Below are 13,934 nucleotides of genomic sequence, written 5' to 3'. Positions count from 1 at the left end.
AGGAGGAATTATTTTTATTGTAGGAATTTGTTCATCAGTCATTTTTGGTCTTTTGGTCTATTCAGACAGTATTGCAAGGGGGCATAGGGGCATTTCAGTATTTACGTCTAGTCTAGTCTAGTCTGCTAGTCTGTAATTTTTTTTGGTCGTTCAAATTGGATATGTTGGTATTTTTCCCCGCACCAATAAAGAAGATTGGATGCCGATGCAACTGTTTTTGACAAATAAAAGGGACGAGTAGTCATTTAATTTAATTTCCATGTGTATGCAGCTTTCACCAAACCTGTTTGAATGACTACATGCGAGATAAACTTTGTGTTTCATAATAGAGTCATGCAAATGTTCTTTTATGGTTTACCATTTTCATTTGCTTCATTTCAGAGCTCTTGGATCTTCAGCCTCTGCCTGTGACTGCGTTGGGAAACCGGGAGTATGAGAGTCTATACAAGTTTACGCACTTTAATCCCATTCAGACGCAGATCTTCCACACACTCTACCACACGGACACCAACGTCCTGCTGGGGGCCCCCACGGGCTCCGGGAAAACCATCGCTGCAGAGATGGCCATCTTCAGGGTCTTCAACAAGTACCCCACCTCCAAGGTCTGAACCTCTGCCATCTGTTAGCGTTTAGATTTAGATCTTATAAAATGGCTTAACCGGCATGTATCTGTGTGAGCAGGTGGTCTACATTGCTCCTCTCAAAGCTTTGGTCCGAGAAAGGATTGAAGACTGGAAGATCAGAATAGAAGAGAAACTTGGGAGGAAGTGAGAGTGTTTATAGGTTCTTTTGGAAAACATGTATCTGTTATTATACCCTGACCTTTATTTGTTCATTATCGTACTCTTTCTTTCTAGGGTGGTTGAGTTAACAGGTGACGTTACTCCAGACATGCGAGCCATTGCGCAGGCTGACCTGATCGTCACCACCCCAGAGAAGTGGGATGGAGTCAGCCGCAGCTGGCAGAACCGCAGCTATGTGCAGAAAGTGGCTATTCTCATCATAGATGAGATCCATCTTCTAGGTTAGAGGGCAAACTTCTTTCTTGTTCGTCACTTGGGTTAAAAAGAAGTTCAAAATACCTGAGCAGCAGTATATTGTTAGCAAACATCTACCTACATCGCTGGGAGTGATGCTTACATTAAATACAGTTGAGGTCAAAAGTTTACATACGCCTTGCAGAATCTGCAAAATGTTAATTATTTTATGAAAATAAGAGGGATCGTACAAAACGCATGTTGTTTTTTATTTAGCACAGACCTGAATAATCTATTTCACATAAAAGATGTTCACGTATAGTCCACAAGAGAAAAAATGAACACGTTCAAAAGCTTACATTTTCATGATTCTTAATACTGTGTTTTTACCTTTTTTTTTTTTTTTTTTTTTTTTTTTTCTTTAGTGGTGGTTGTTCATGAGTCCCTTATCTGTCCTGAACAGTTAAACTGCCTGCTGTTCTTAAGAAAAATCATTCATGTCCCACATATTATTTGGTTTTTCAGCATTTTTGTTTATTTGAACCCCTTCCAACAATGATTGTATGATTTTGAGATCCATCTTTTCACACTGAGGACAACTGAGGGACTCATATGCAACTATTACAGAAGGTTCAAACACTCACTGATGCTCCAGAAGGAAAAAGTATGCATTAAGAGCCAAGGGTGTAAACTTTTGAACAGAATAAATGTGTACATTTATTTTTTTTTTATTTTGCCTAAATATCATAGTTTTGCCATCATTTTTTTTTTTTTTGCCATTAAGTACTGCTCTTCAGAAGCTACAGAAGATAGATACATGTTTCCCAGAAGACCAAATAAGTTACATTTACCCTGATCTTCAAATTCAAAAAACTGCAGGCCGGGCCCCACAATGTGGCAAGAACAAGTACACACACACACAACTGTGGATCATTCAGGTAACAACACAGTATTAAGAATCAAGTCTAAGTAAACTTTAGAACTAAAATTAGATAAATTATATAAATGGATTATATAAATGTCTTTTATGTGAAATATCTTATGCAGGTCAGTAGTACATAAAAAATAACATGCATTTTATATGATTCGTCTTATTTTGGTAAAATAATTAACATTTTGCAGATTCTGCAAGGTGTATGTACACTTTTGACCTCAATTGTATGTGCTGCCTGTTTCCTCTCAGTAACAAATTAAACACTAAAAAATGACAGTGGTGAGAAAACAGCAATTAAGAAAGCATTTAATAATAGCGATGTGGTTATGTTTGCATCAGCTTTGCAATTTGGCACTCCAGTCACGTCATGTTTATTTATTTAGCACATTATACAACAGATGTTTTAAAGTAAACATCTTAGCCAAAGCACTTTTCTGAATAGTTCACAATTCAGAGCCGTTTCAAACTCCCGAAACAAACTTCATACGAACTTTGTTTGGGCCTGATTTTGTTCGAATTGACATCACACCAATTCTTTCTTTGGTTTTTCCAATATATTAGTGGCTTTAAGAGTTCACGTTACTTGGCCAAGCTTTCGCCCACATTCATTACTAGCAGATACATGGAATAACAACCATGGGATATCCTTAAACATTTTTAGAGGAATGGGCTTGACAGTGCCACTGTGCACAGAGCAAAGTCTGTATGGAAATGGTTTACTAAAACTGGTGTGAAAACTTGATTGGCTGAAGCTGAAACCCTTTTGAACACCCTTGTTTATGCTCTTCTGTCTGAATGTAAGCAAATTCCAACAACCGTGTTCCAACATTGGAAAGCTTTCCCAAAGGAGTGGAAGCTATTATAGCGCATCAAAGGGATGAACAAACCCACTGTTAATGCCTATGGTTTTGAAATTAAATCTTCAACAGCAGTCTGGTGTTCAGGTGTTCACATATGTTTGCCTGTGTAGTATAGCTGCTAGCAATGTGTTAATGTCAAGGACCTTGACATAAGTGAATTGGACAGTTTCAGTCCTTTTTGAAAACACAAGTCCTGAACCATGTGTAGTTGGATAACAATGATAATACCCCTTTATCCCAGAGTATCTGCATGCATTTACACACTTTTAGGACGTTATTGATTTAATAGACTAATTTAAGGATCTCCCTTCTTCCATAGCCTAATGCAAGAGTGTTCTTCTTCAGGGATAAAATATATATATTACATACAGTTCATCATACCAGGACTACTCTTCTCCTCAGACCTGCTTTAGTTTTATTTTGTCAAGACCTACATAAATGCTTATATACAGTGCCTTGCGAAAGTATTCATTTTTTCATGTTTTGTTATGTTGCAGCCTTATGTTAAACTGCTTTAAAGGTTTTTTCCACATCAATCTACACTCCATACACCATAATGACAAAACAAAAGATTTGTTAAAACTTTGTGAGAAAAAAAAAAAAAAAAAAAAAAAAAACACAAATAATTACATTGCATAAGTATTTATACCCTTAACATGGTACTTAGTTGAAGCACCTTCTTAAGCTGTAGTCACACTAGACTTTTTTGTTGCATTGACTTCCATTCAAACCCATGCGAATGCATAAGACCGGAAATGCAAGCCTGTGCGAAAAGTTTTCGCATTTTGCTGCGTTCCAAAGTTCAGGCTTGGTGAACTCTGACCTGCGAACTCGCATCAAGTGACACTGTGTGACCAACAGCAGATTGATGCGTCACAGCATGACCTCGTAGCTGAATTTAAAGAACATAAATTTAAAACTTCAGCACTGCGGGAAAGTATAGTAAATTGTATGTTTTTACATTTTAGATGCATTATTATTTGTCATATGTTGAATTTAACTTTTTAAAAAGACGCTGGGAATTTCGCATGCTCAACGTCTAGTGTGACCGCGGCTTTAGTTGAAGCAGCCTCAAGTCTTTTTGGTATGGTGTGACAAGTTTTGCACATCTGCATTTGGCAATTATCTGCCATTCTTTTCCTCACCTCTTCACCTCTCAAGCTCTGTCAGCTTGCATGGGGGCTGACAGACATTTTCAGGTGTATCCAGAAATGTTTGATTGGGATAAAGCCCAGGCTGTGGCTGGGCCACTCAAGGACATTCACAGAGCTGTCTATAAGACACTCTCACTTGTGCTTCGGGTCATTGTCCTGTTGGAAGGCGAACCTTCTGCCAGTCTGAGGTTCTGAGTGCTCTGGACCGAGTTTTCATTAAGGCTATCTCAATATTATGCTGTGTTGAGCTTTTCTTCTACTCTGATGAGTCCCTCAGTCCCTGCTGCTGAAAAGCAGCCCCACAGTATGAGGCTGCTACCACCACACTTTACTGTTGGGATGCTAATGTACAGGTGATGAGCAGTGCCAGGTTTCCTTTAAACATGACGCTTGGAATTGAGGTTTTTCAGACCAGAGAATCTTGTTTCTTACAGTCTTAAGGTCCTTTAGGAGCTTTTTTGCAAATTCCAAGTGTGTTTTCATGTGTCTTCACTGAGGAGAGGATTGAGTTTGGCCTACAAACCTACCAAGACTACATGCTTCTTTGAACCTTCAATGCAGCAGATTTTTTTTTCTGGACTCTTGCCAGGATGTGTGGCTTGACGCAATCTTTTCTCTGAGCTCTACAGGCAGTTCTTTTGAATTCAGGCCTCGGTTTTTGCTTTGATATGCATTTTCAGCTGTTAGACCTTTTATTGAGAGGTGTGTGCTTTTCCAAATCCAACTCATTCAAATAAATTTGCCACAGGTTAACTCCACTCGAAGTGTAGTAACATCTACAAGTGATGTGAGTGCTCCTGAGCTAAATTTCAAGTGTCCCAGAAAAGGGTATGAATACTTATGCAATGGAATCCTTTTAGTTTTTTTCATTTCTAATAAATTTGCAAAGTTGTTGCTTTGTCATTATGGTGTATGGAGTGTAGATTGGTGGGGGGGGTGGTATTTAAAGCAGTACCATAAACAGTAACAATAAAACATGAAAAAAAGTAAGGGGCATGAGTACTTTCGCAAGGCACTGTACATGTAAAATAAAAATAGGCTCACAATGCAAAGACTGTAGTAATTGATAACACTAGCAGTGAAAAATTTAAATTTCTCCAGTTTTGGCAATTAACAGGATAGTTCACCCAAAAACGAATCTCACTCATCTTATTCCAAACCCTTAATTCTGTTTCTCATTTTCAGGAAGCAAATGAAGACATTTTCATCACTGTTTTTTTTTTTTTTTTTTGATACTTAAATTCTCCATTTAAGTATCTTACTGTATCTGTCATTGTGGTTTGGATGTATTTTGGGACCAGCTCTGTCTCCGTTTCTATATTAGGATAACTATATTAGCATCCACACCCATGGATGATTATGTTCTGTTTATAATAAGTAGCGTCTGTAAGCATTAATAACTACTAATATTAAATTATGAAAAATGGTATTGTTACAATTTTGTCTGACATTATTGTATTTTGTAGAGCTGAATAGAATTCATTTATAATTAACAAATTTTGCAACACCGGCATTGTTTTTGAACTAAACTGAATCATCACTAAACTGACTGAAGCTGAATAATGACACTATTCTCTTTTTAGAGCTACTTTACAGCAGAATTTGGATTTGTCATATATTCAATGAAGTTTGCATCACTTATTCTTTTACTTCCTTGTTTATTATTAAAAAAGTGCCCTTGAAAGAGAAGTCCACTTCCAAAACAAAGATTCATATATGATGTACTCACCCCCTTGTAATCCAAGATTTTCATGTCTTTCTTTCTTCAGTCATAAAGAAATTGTGTTTTTTGAGGAAAACATTTCATTTTTCTCCATATAATGGACTGCTATGGTGCCCTGAGTTTGAACTTCCAAAATGCAGTTTAAATGTGGCTTCAAACGATCCCAAATGCGGTTGTAAATGATTCCAGCTGAGGAAGAAGGGTCTTATCTAGCGAAACGATCGGTTATTTTCGTTATACAATTTAAATACTTTTTAATCTCAAACGCTCGTCTTGTCTTGCTCTGCCTGAACTATGTGTATTCTGACTCAAGACAGTTAGGGTATGTCAAAAATCTCAGATTGTATTTTCTCCCTCAACTTCAAAAATCATTTCAAATTTCATCCTACATCGCTGCAGAAGTACTGACCCAGTCTTTGCAAAGTGAACATGCAAAGAAGATCAAACACCCTTAACAACAGGCGATATCGGACGATTTTGAACTTGAGGGAGAACATGAGATGGGAGTTTTTCGACATGCGCTAACTGTCATGAACTGGAAAAAAACAGTTCAGGGAGAGTAAGACAAGACAAGCATTTGACATAAAAATAATACAATTTATATACGTTTTAAATGAAAATAACCAATCATTTCGCTAGAAACAACCATTCTTCCTTGGCTGGGATCATTTACAACCGCATTTGGGATCATTTGAAGCTGCGTTTAAACTGCATTTTGGAAGTTTAAACTCGGGGCACCATATCAGTCCATTATATGAAGAAAAATGAAATGTTTTCCTCAAAAAACACAATTTCTTTATGACTGAAGAAAGAAAGACATGAACATCTTGGATGACAAGGGGGTGAGTACATCATATGTGAATCTTTGTTTTGGAAGTGAACTTCTCCTTTAAAGCAATCTATATTGTGCAAAGCACTAATAAAGATGTCTTGACTTTATTTGACATTTTACATTTCTTTGATTTCTCAGGTGAGGACAGAGGGCCAGTTCTGGAGGTCATTGTGTCTAGAACCAACTTTATCTCATCGCACACCTCAAAACAAGTGCGAGTAGTAGGACTCTCCACCGCGCTGGCTAATGCACGGGATCTAGCCGACTGGCTGGGCATCAAGCAGGTTAGAAACTCACCGCAATACACAACCTGCATCCATTAGCTCATCTCAGCTTTCATGCACATATACCTTTTTAACTCCACATCTCTGTCTATTACGTTTGACGAAAGACTTGTGATATTCAAATCGCTTTTGGAGTCCATCCATACACTGTTATATATATATGGTCAAATTAATATTTTCAGGATCAGTGCTCTTTCCTCTTCTCAGGTTTGATGTGATATGATTCACGGCAGTTCAAATCAAGCAAAAAAAAAAATCTTGGCCCTCAAATGGTATATTTAAGGTTGAATGTAATTGATGGGTCTTGTTTCAGTGGAATCATGCTTCACTTGCACCCATAATGGTTAGAGATGAAGTCAAAAAAGTAGAATAACGATATTATCTGTAACACTGTACCAACAGTACCATCGTTTTCATCCCGTTTCCATTACAGAACATTCTGTCAGTCATTCTGCGTATAAATGCGTATGTGCGCGCATATGAGCGTGCAAGGGTCTATAAATAACCAGCACCCCTCTCCCAGCGTGTAGCAGCATGTTGGCGCTGTACCCGGGCTGTGGCCGCATCAGGACAGACAGCAGTGGTTATGTAAACGTTGTTTTACTATTGCTGAAATGTCACCCTGCTAGACAGACGGGGAAGGAAGGGCTGGGGGTCTCCATAAATCTGACGTGTGCTGTTTGGACTGAGGCGCGTCTCTAGCTGCCCAATCCATTATCCAGCCCTTTAAATATGTGCGCACACGCACCCAGGCCTGGGCCACTTGTGTGAGAGCGCAGTTGTGGGACAGGGGACAATGACAGGCTGTAATTACCCCCAGATGGGCCACTCTGTCAGGCACACAGCCAGCTGGGCACTCCATCTCTCGCTTTATTACTGTCTTTCTTTGCGTCTTCTCACTTTCTGGCCCTGTTTTTCTTACACCGTTTTGTGGCCCCGTCCTTATTCATCCTTGTCTGTGTCTCTTTCAGGTGGGACTGTTTAATTTCCGGCCCTCTGTTCGCCCAGTGCCACTGGAGGTTCATATCCACGGCTTTCCGGGGCAACATTATTGCCCTCGTATGGCCAGCATGAACAAACCAGTCTTCCAAGGTACAAGACAAAAGTAACATGCACACATATTAAAGGGAAAGATCATGCAAAAATGTTCATTTTGTAATCATTTACTCATCATTTCAAGTGTTCCAAAGTGTTCTAAATGATACATTTGAAATGTCAATTTAAAAAAAAATAGTCAATGCTGCTTTGTGAGTTTTTATAATACAATAATACAGCAAATTAGTGTTGACAGCAGATTTAATATCTCTCCTCTGACTATCATAATGAAGCTCTTGATATTGTTCTCCACTTTTTAAAAGTCATAGATTTACTACAATGGATTTGATCTTTTGCTTGTGGATTAAATCAAAACACAAAGTTATATTTGTTCTAGTTTCCATTGTACACTATAAAAGTTTATCCAACTATGATAACTTCTGTTTATGCAAATCTCATAAATGTTAAAAGGGTCCATGCTCATAAGCTTCAATGGGAACAGCATGAAAATGTTTCTTTTTCTTGATTTGTTCATTGTTCATTTGTCATCATTGTCAAATTGTATTGCTGATTTGAAATATGTTTTTGGATCACAACCTTGGCAAAGAGTTTTGGAGATTTTAGTCCTTCCCATTCAAGTACAGTAGATGGGAGCTGAAATTGTATTCATATGTTATAGATCAGTGGTTCTCAACTCTGGCCCATAAGATCCATTTTCGTGCAGATTTCAGCTCCAAACCTAATTAAACACGCCTGAACAAGTTAATCAAGGTCTTTAGGATCACTAGAAAGAGACAGGCAGGTGAGTTTGATCAAGATTGGAGCTGAACTCTGCAGGAAAATGGATCTCGCAGGCCAGAGTTCAGAACCCCTGTAATAGATGCTCCAGGGATGTTCAGTCAGCTGAACGTACTTGCCTTAAAGCAACTTCAGACCAATTAGAGATTATTCTTAGTAAAGGTGTTACATTTTCATCTTACTTTATAAACTTGCAGTTTTGTTTCCTTTGTATTTTAACTTTTGTCTTGTTGTTTCTCATGTAGATCTTTAATGCATTTTGTTTGCTCAGTATAAATTTGGATTTTAATCTCAATCTTAAATACTGTATTTCCACTGTCGTGCAGCCATCCGCACACATTCTCCTGCCAAACCGGTCCTCATATTTGTGTCATCGCGCCGGCAGACGCGGCTCACAGCTCTGGACCTCATCGCATTTCTGGCTACAGAAGACGATCCCAAACAGTGGCTCCACCAGGATGAGAGAGAGGTCAGAATTTATCCTCAAATGTGTTGTTACATAAGCAGATTATTTTTTCAAATAACAAGTAAATACATGACGAGAGTAGGGTGCACAGGCATTGTGTATTGTAGCAAAAAGGATGTTATCATTCTAGTTTTGCTTTTTTTTTTTGCATGCTTTTGTTGTACACTTGCAAAATATAGAGCTTGCAAAAATAAAAATAAAAAATAAAGCAGCATAATGCTCTATTGGTCTGAAAGAGAAACAGGTTTGCAGAGTGATTAAAAAGTTTTACATTTAGTTGTATCAAATTTAAGGCTATAATATGGTTCAATGGTTTGAAAATGTTAAGAAAAAGTCTTAATTATGATTTCAAGAGTTCTTTGAAGAATTTGGGGACAGAAAGATTTCATGTGGCTTAATGTGACGATTAAACTTAAAAATGATTTCATTGAATAAATATGAGCACTACTCATTTCAAAGTCAGGTGCAGCGCTGGTTCGCATACTGCCGTTACTGCGGAAACCACTGTATTTCTGCCATTTCAAAAGCGCCACCTGCTGGCAGAGAATGAATTTGGATTTTCAATAAACCCGTAAACAATTAGGTAAAATATATTTGTTACATATATATGTGTTATTTCATTGATTTAATAAATGATTGGTAAATAATTGTTTAAATTAATATAATAATTGCTTTTATAATTACTTTTGACTCATCAATTTTCTTAAAAATGGTTTTAAGACTGAAATGTGAAGTGTATCATATTATAAAACTTTTTGTTTTTGTGAAAGCCTGTATATGAACTGTACATCATGCTTTTTACAGTCATTTTACAGATTAATGTTACCATAGGCATACCCCAGTCATACGGCAAGGTTTTAGGTAATATTGTTGTTATTATTATTATTAATAATTTAAAAATTGGAGTACATTGAAGATGATCTGTTATGTAATATTATCAAATCATGCTGGATAACATGATCATCAGCTTTAAAGAATTTATCAAAATATTGTCACATTTTTGTATTCAAATTTTCAGTTTTAGTTTTTGTTTGTTTGTTTCCCCCATTTTTTTATATACATTAGGTAATATGATTGCTAATGTGAAATAACAATTAACAGTACTTATTTAATAATCTACACTCATTTAAAATGATAAATAAAAAATCTTTGTTAATTCATGTTTGTTTGTAATGCATTAGCTAATAGAATTATTTAGTATGGCTAATGTTAACATGTACAACCTTATTGTAATGTTAACTAAAGTCTAAGGTTGTGAAGTATTAAATCACTGAAAAATCATTTTCATTTTTGTTGAGGCATGCAGACATTTCTGATAGACGGATTTGTGAATAGCTTTAGTGTAAAAGATCTTGTTTGCAATTTTGCAACACTCTCACATCACTCAGCGTATGAATAGGACTTACACTTTTCACTGCTAATTTCTCTCTCTTCTGTCTTATATTCCCTCTTCCCCAATTCCACAATCTCAAAAAGCTCAGTATCTCTTTATCAGTGATTACAGTACGGCTCAGCGCAGATTCTAGTGCAAAAGCCTGTGTCATCTCTCATTAAATTCCTCTTTCCGTTCCACTGCATGCCTTCAGATCATTTCAAGATGTGAACAAACAGCTTTTTTCTGCTCGCCATCGCAGATGTGTGCTAATATTTTCAAAGCACTCGATTAGAGCGTTAGTCAGAAAAAAAAGGAACCGTTTTCTCATACCAATCGCAGAGTAATCACATAAAACTTGCTGCCTTACGGAGGTGATAATTTCTTTAATAGTATATGCATGATACACAAGGTACAGAGAAATACGTTATGAATATGTTTGCTTATACACATACACACATTCATGTCAGCAAACCTGCTTTTAATGTGTAGTGCAAAGGTCACCAATTAGTGAACCACAGTCCAGATTATGACCCAAGATTCCATTCAGACTGCAAATGATTTATCATAAATAAATATAAACATAGCAGTGTTTGTGTTCTCCCCACAGAGAAATGTAGCATCATATATAACAGTATACAAATTATTCTTTATAAATGGTGTGCAACAGTGCTGATTGCTTATTTGTGCTGTGCAATTCAAACATTTTTTGGCAACGATTAAGATTCTGGGTTTTAGAATTTTTTTTTAATTAGAATTTTCAATTTGATTTATGTTTTTAATTCTTATTCCAAAAACATAATTGTGTGTCTACAAATGCTGGAACTGAAAAAATATCATTGTTTATAAAGACATAATTTCACGTCTTAAGTACAAAAAAAAACACATTTTAATTAAATTGGAAGTGTCAAATTTAATAAACAAATTAAAAAAAAAAAAAAAAAAGCACTTTGAGTAAGGCAATACACACTTAACCCTAACTAGTCAGAAATTCAGACAGTGTTTTATGACAACATGATGAAAACATAAATATTATATTGTGTAATATCTTTATATGTTATTGGTTTCCCACACTGACAAGGTTAGATATGGATTGTCTGCCTTTTAGAATTTTAAATCAGGCAAAGAAAAAAGTGAGCTATTATTTTATTAAATGTGGATTTGTATAAAACATATATTTGGTTTGACCATTTGAATTGTGTTGAGCAGCAGGCGTTTATGAGGCAGATACTAATGTTAGTGGTCTATTTTTCTATTACACAGGCTGTGTGTATGCAGCCCCATAAAGCATGTTAATGCCTGTCTTTTATGAGCCTACCCTGTTAAAGACCCAATAAAAGACATTACACATGTGACATGCAGAGAAGAGGGAACACTGCCTGTAATACTTTACCTGTGTAGGACAAAAAAAAAATGATACTCAAGTCTGGTTAAAAACAGTTCATCCAATTAAATTAATTTGCCCCCATTATTATTATTCATTACTTTTTACAAACTCAAGGTTGCTTTACAAGTCACAAATATACTACTGTCAAAAGGCAATTATTTATTAGTTTATTTATTTATTCATTTATTTTGAATGTTATGCTTTCATTTAGCAGCAATTGCATTAAGCATTTATGTCATTAACGCTACAAAATATTTCTATTTCAAATAAGAGCTGAACTTTCTATTAAAGAAGTCCACTTCCAAATTCAGATTCACATATAATGTACTCACCCCCTTGTCATCCAAGATGTTCATGTCTTTCTTTCGTCAGTCGTAAAGAAATTGTTTTTTGACTGATATGGTGCCCCGATTTTGAACTTCCAAAATGCAGTTTAAATGCGGCTTCAAACAATCCCAAATGCAATTGTAAACGATCCCAGCCGAGGAAGAAGGGTCTTATCTAGTGAAACGATCGGTTATTTTCATTAAAAAAAATACTATTTAAATACTTTTTAATCTCAAACGCTCGTCTTGCCTTTTTTCTCCCTGAACTATGTATATTCTGACTCAAGACAGTTAGGGTATGTCAAAAAACAATCGTATTTTCTCCCTCAACTTCAAAAATCATTTCAAAATCATCCGACATCGCTGCAGAAGTACCGACCCAGTCTTTGCAAAGTGAACATGCAAAGAAGATCAAACACCCTTAACAAAAAAGGTAAAACAGCGATACAGGGTGATTTTGAAGTAGAGGGAGAACATGAGATGGGAGTTTTTCGACATACCCTAACTGTCATGAACCGGAAAAAAAAACAGTCCAACCAAAGTACCAAAGAGCGTTTGGCACAAAAAATTTATATTTTTTGTATGAAAATAACCAATCGTTACACTAGATAAGACCCTTCTTTCTCATCTGGGATCGTTTACAACCGCATTTGGGATCGTTTGAAGCCACATTTAAACTGCATTTTGGAAGTTCAAAATTGGGGCACCATATCAGTCCATTATATGGAGAAAAATGCTGAAGTATTTTGCTCAAAAAAAAAAAACAATTTCTTTACGACTGACAAAAGAAAGACATGAACATCTTGGATGACAAGGGGGTGAGTAAATTATTGGTAAATTGTTGTTCAGGAAGTGGAGTTCTCCTTTAATTAAAGAATCCTTAAAAAGGGGCGACTTGTATAGTGTATAGACATTTATTCTCTTTTCGTAGGGGAGTGGGGTACTACGAACTGCTATTTTGTTTAAAAAAAAAAAAAAAAAAAGAGCATAGTTAAGATTTCTCTTTTTGTGTTCCACTTGGGAAAAAAAAAAAAAAACTGCTGCAAACAGGTTTGAAACAACACAAGGGTGAGTAAATAATGACAGCATTTTCATTTTTAGACGACCGATTCCTCGCCTGTAGGCCTGCAGTAGTGAGATTCACACGCGTGAGCTCCATGTGCTGATAGCTCCAGCATCCTGGCTGTGTGTTCCAGTGATATACGGGGCGTCCCGCTGTTTCACTGCACTGAAGCGTGTAACGGCCTGAAACCCTGCTGTTTGAGTGACAGCCGGCTGCCGTTAGCTGTCCATCTACCATCTAACAGCACTTTCCTCCATTTGTTTCCACTGTTGCCCGTCCTAACATTTCCATCTCTTTTGTTTCTATTTTTTCTTTACTTTTTTTTAATGAAAAAAAAAAAAAGTGTATAGTGTCTGCCAGGGTTACTAACGTCTGTTTTGTTTTGTTAGATGAACGATATCATCGCTACTATAAGAGAGTCGAATCTAAAGCTGACCCTGGCATTTGGGATCGGGATGCATCACGCGGGTCTTCACGAGCGAGACAGGAAGACAGTAGAAGAGCTCTTTGTCAACTGTAAGATCCAGGTGAGAGACACTGTTAGGAGATGTGTGATTCTCCAGCAAATCAACATTTTCCACGCTGATTCCCAAAGCGTTTTGGAATAAATTGAATGTATGAGCTAGGTTTGGGTAAATAGCCGTCAGCTGAGAGATTATATGAGAATCATAAATATACTCATGGAGAACTTCCGTTGCCATTTTTGAGATGCATTGATTTATT

At 36.6% G+C, this 13,934-nt stretch overlaps 1 protein-coding gene across 1 annotated transcript in view; it reads left to right on the top strand.

The window, feature by feature from the left end:
* Positions 1-13,934, top strand: part of ascc3 (activating signal cointegrator 1 complex subunit 3) — a 240,812-nt gene that overhangs the window by 198,619 nt on the left and 28,259 nt on the right. Inside the window, exons 25-31 of the mRNA XM_051130609.1 lie at positions 382-602; positions 682-767; positions 858-1,024; positions 6,619-6,764; positions 7,736-7,856; positions 8,924-9,066; positions 13,601-13,738. Coding sequence (XP_050986566.1) covers positions 382-602; positions 682-767; positions 858-1,024; positions 6,619-6,764; positions 7,736-7,856; positions 8,924-9,066; positions 13,601-13,738 — 1,022 coding nt within the window. The remainder of the gene's footprint in view (positions 1-381; positions 603-681; positions 768-857; positions 1,025-6,618; positions 6,765-7,735; positions 7,857-8,923; positions 9,067-13,600; positions 13,739-13,934) is intronic.

This window comes from Labeo rohita, chromosome 16 (genome assembly GCF_022985175.1).
Source record: "Labeo rohita strain BAU-BD-2019 chromosome 16, IGBB_LRoh.1.0, whole genome shotgun sequence".
Taxonomy (NCBI): domain Eukaryota; kingdom Metazoa; phylum Chordata; class Actinopteri; order Cypriniformes; family Cyprinidae; genus Labeo; species Labeo rohita.
This window is presented reverse-complemented; position numbering and strand designations above follow the sequence as displayed.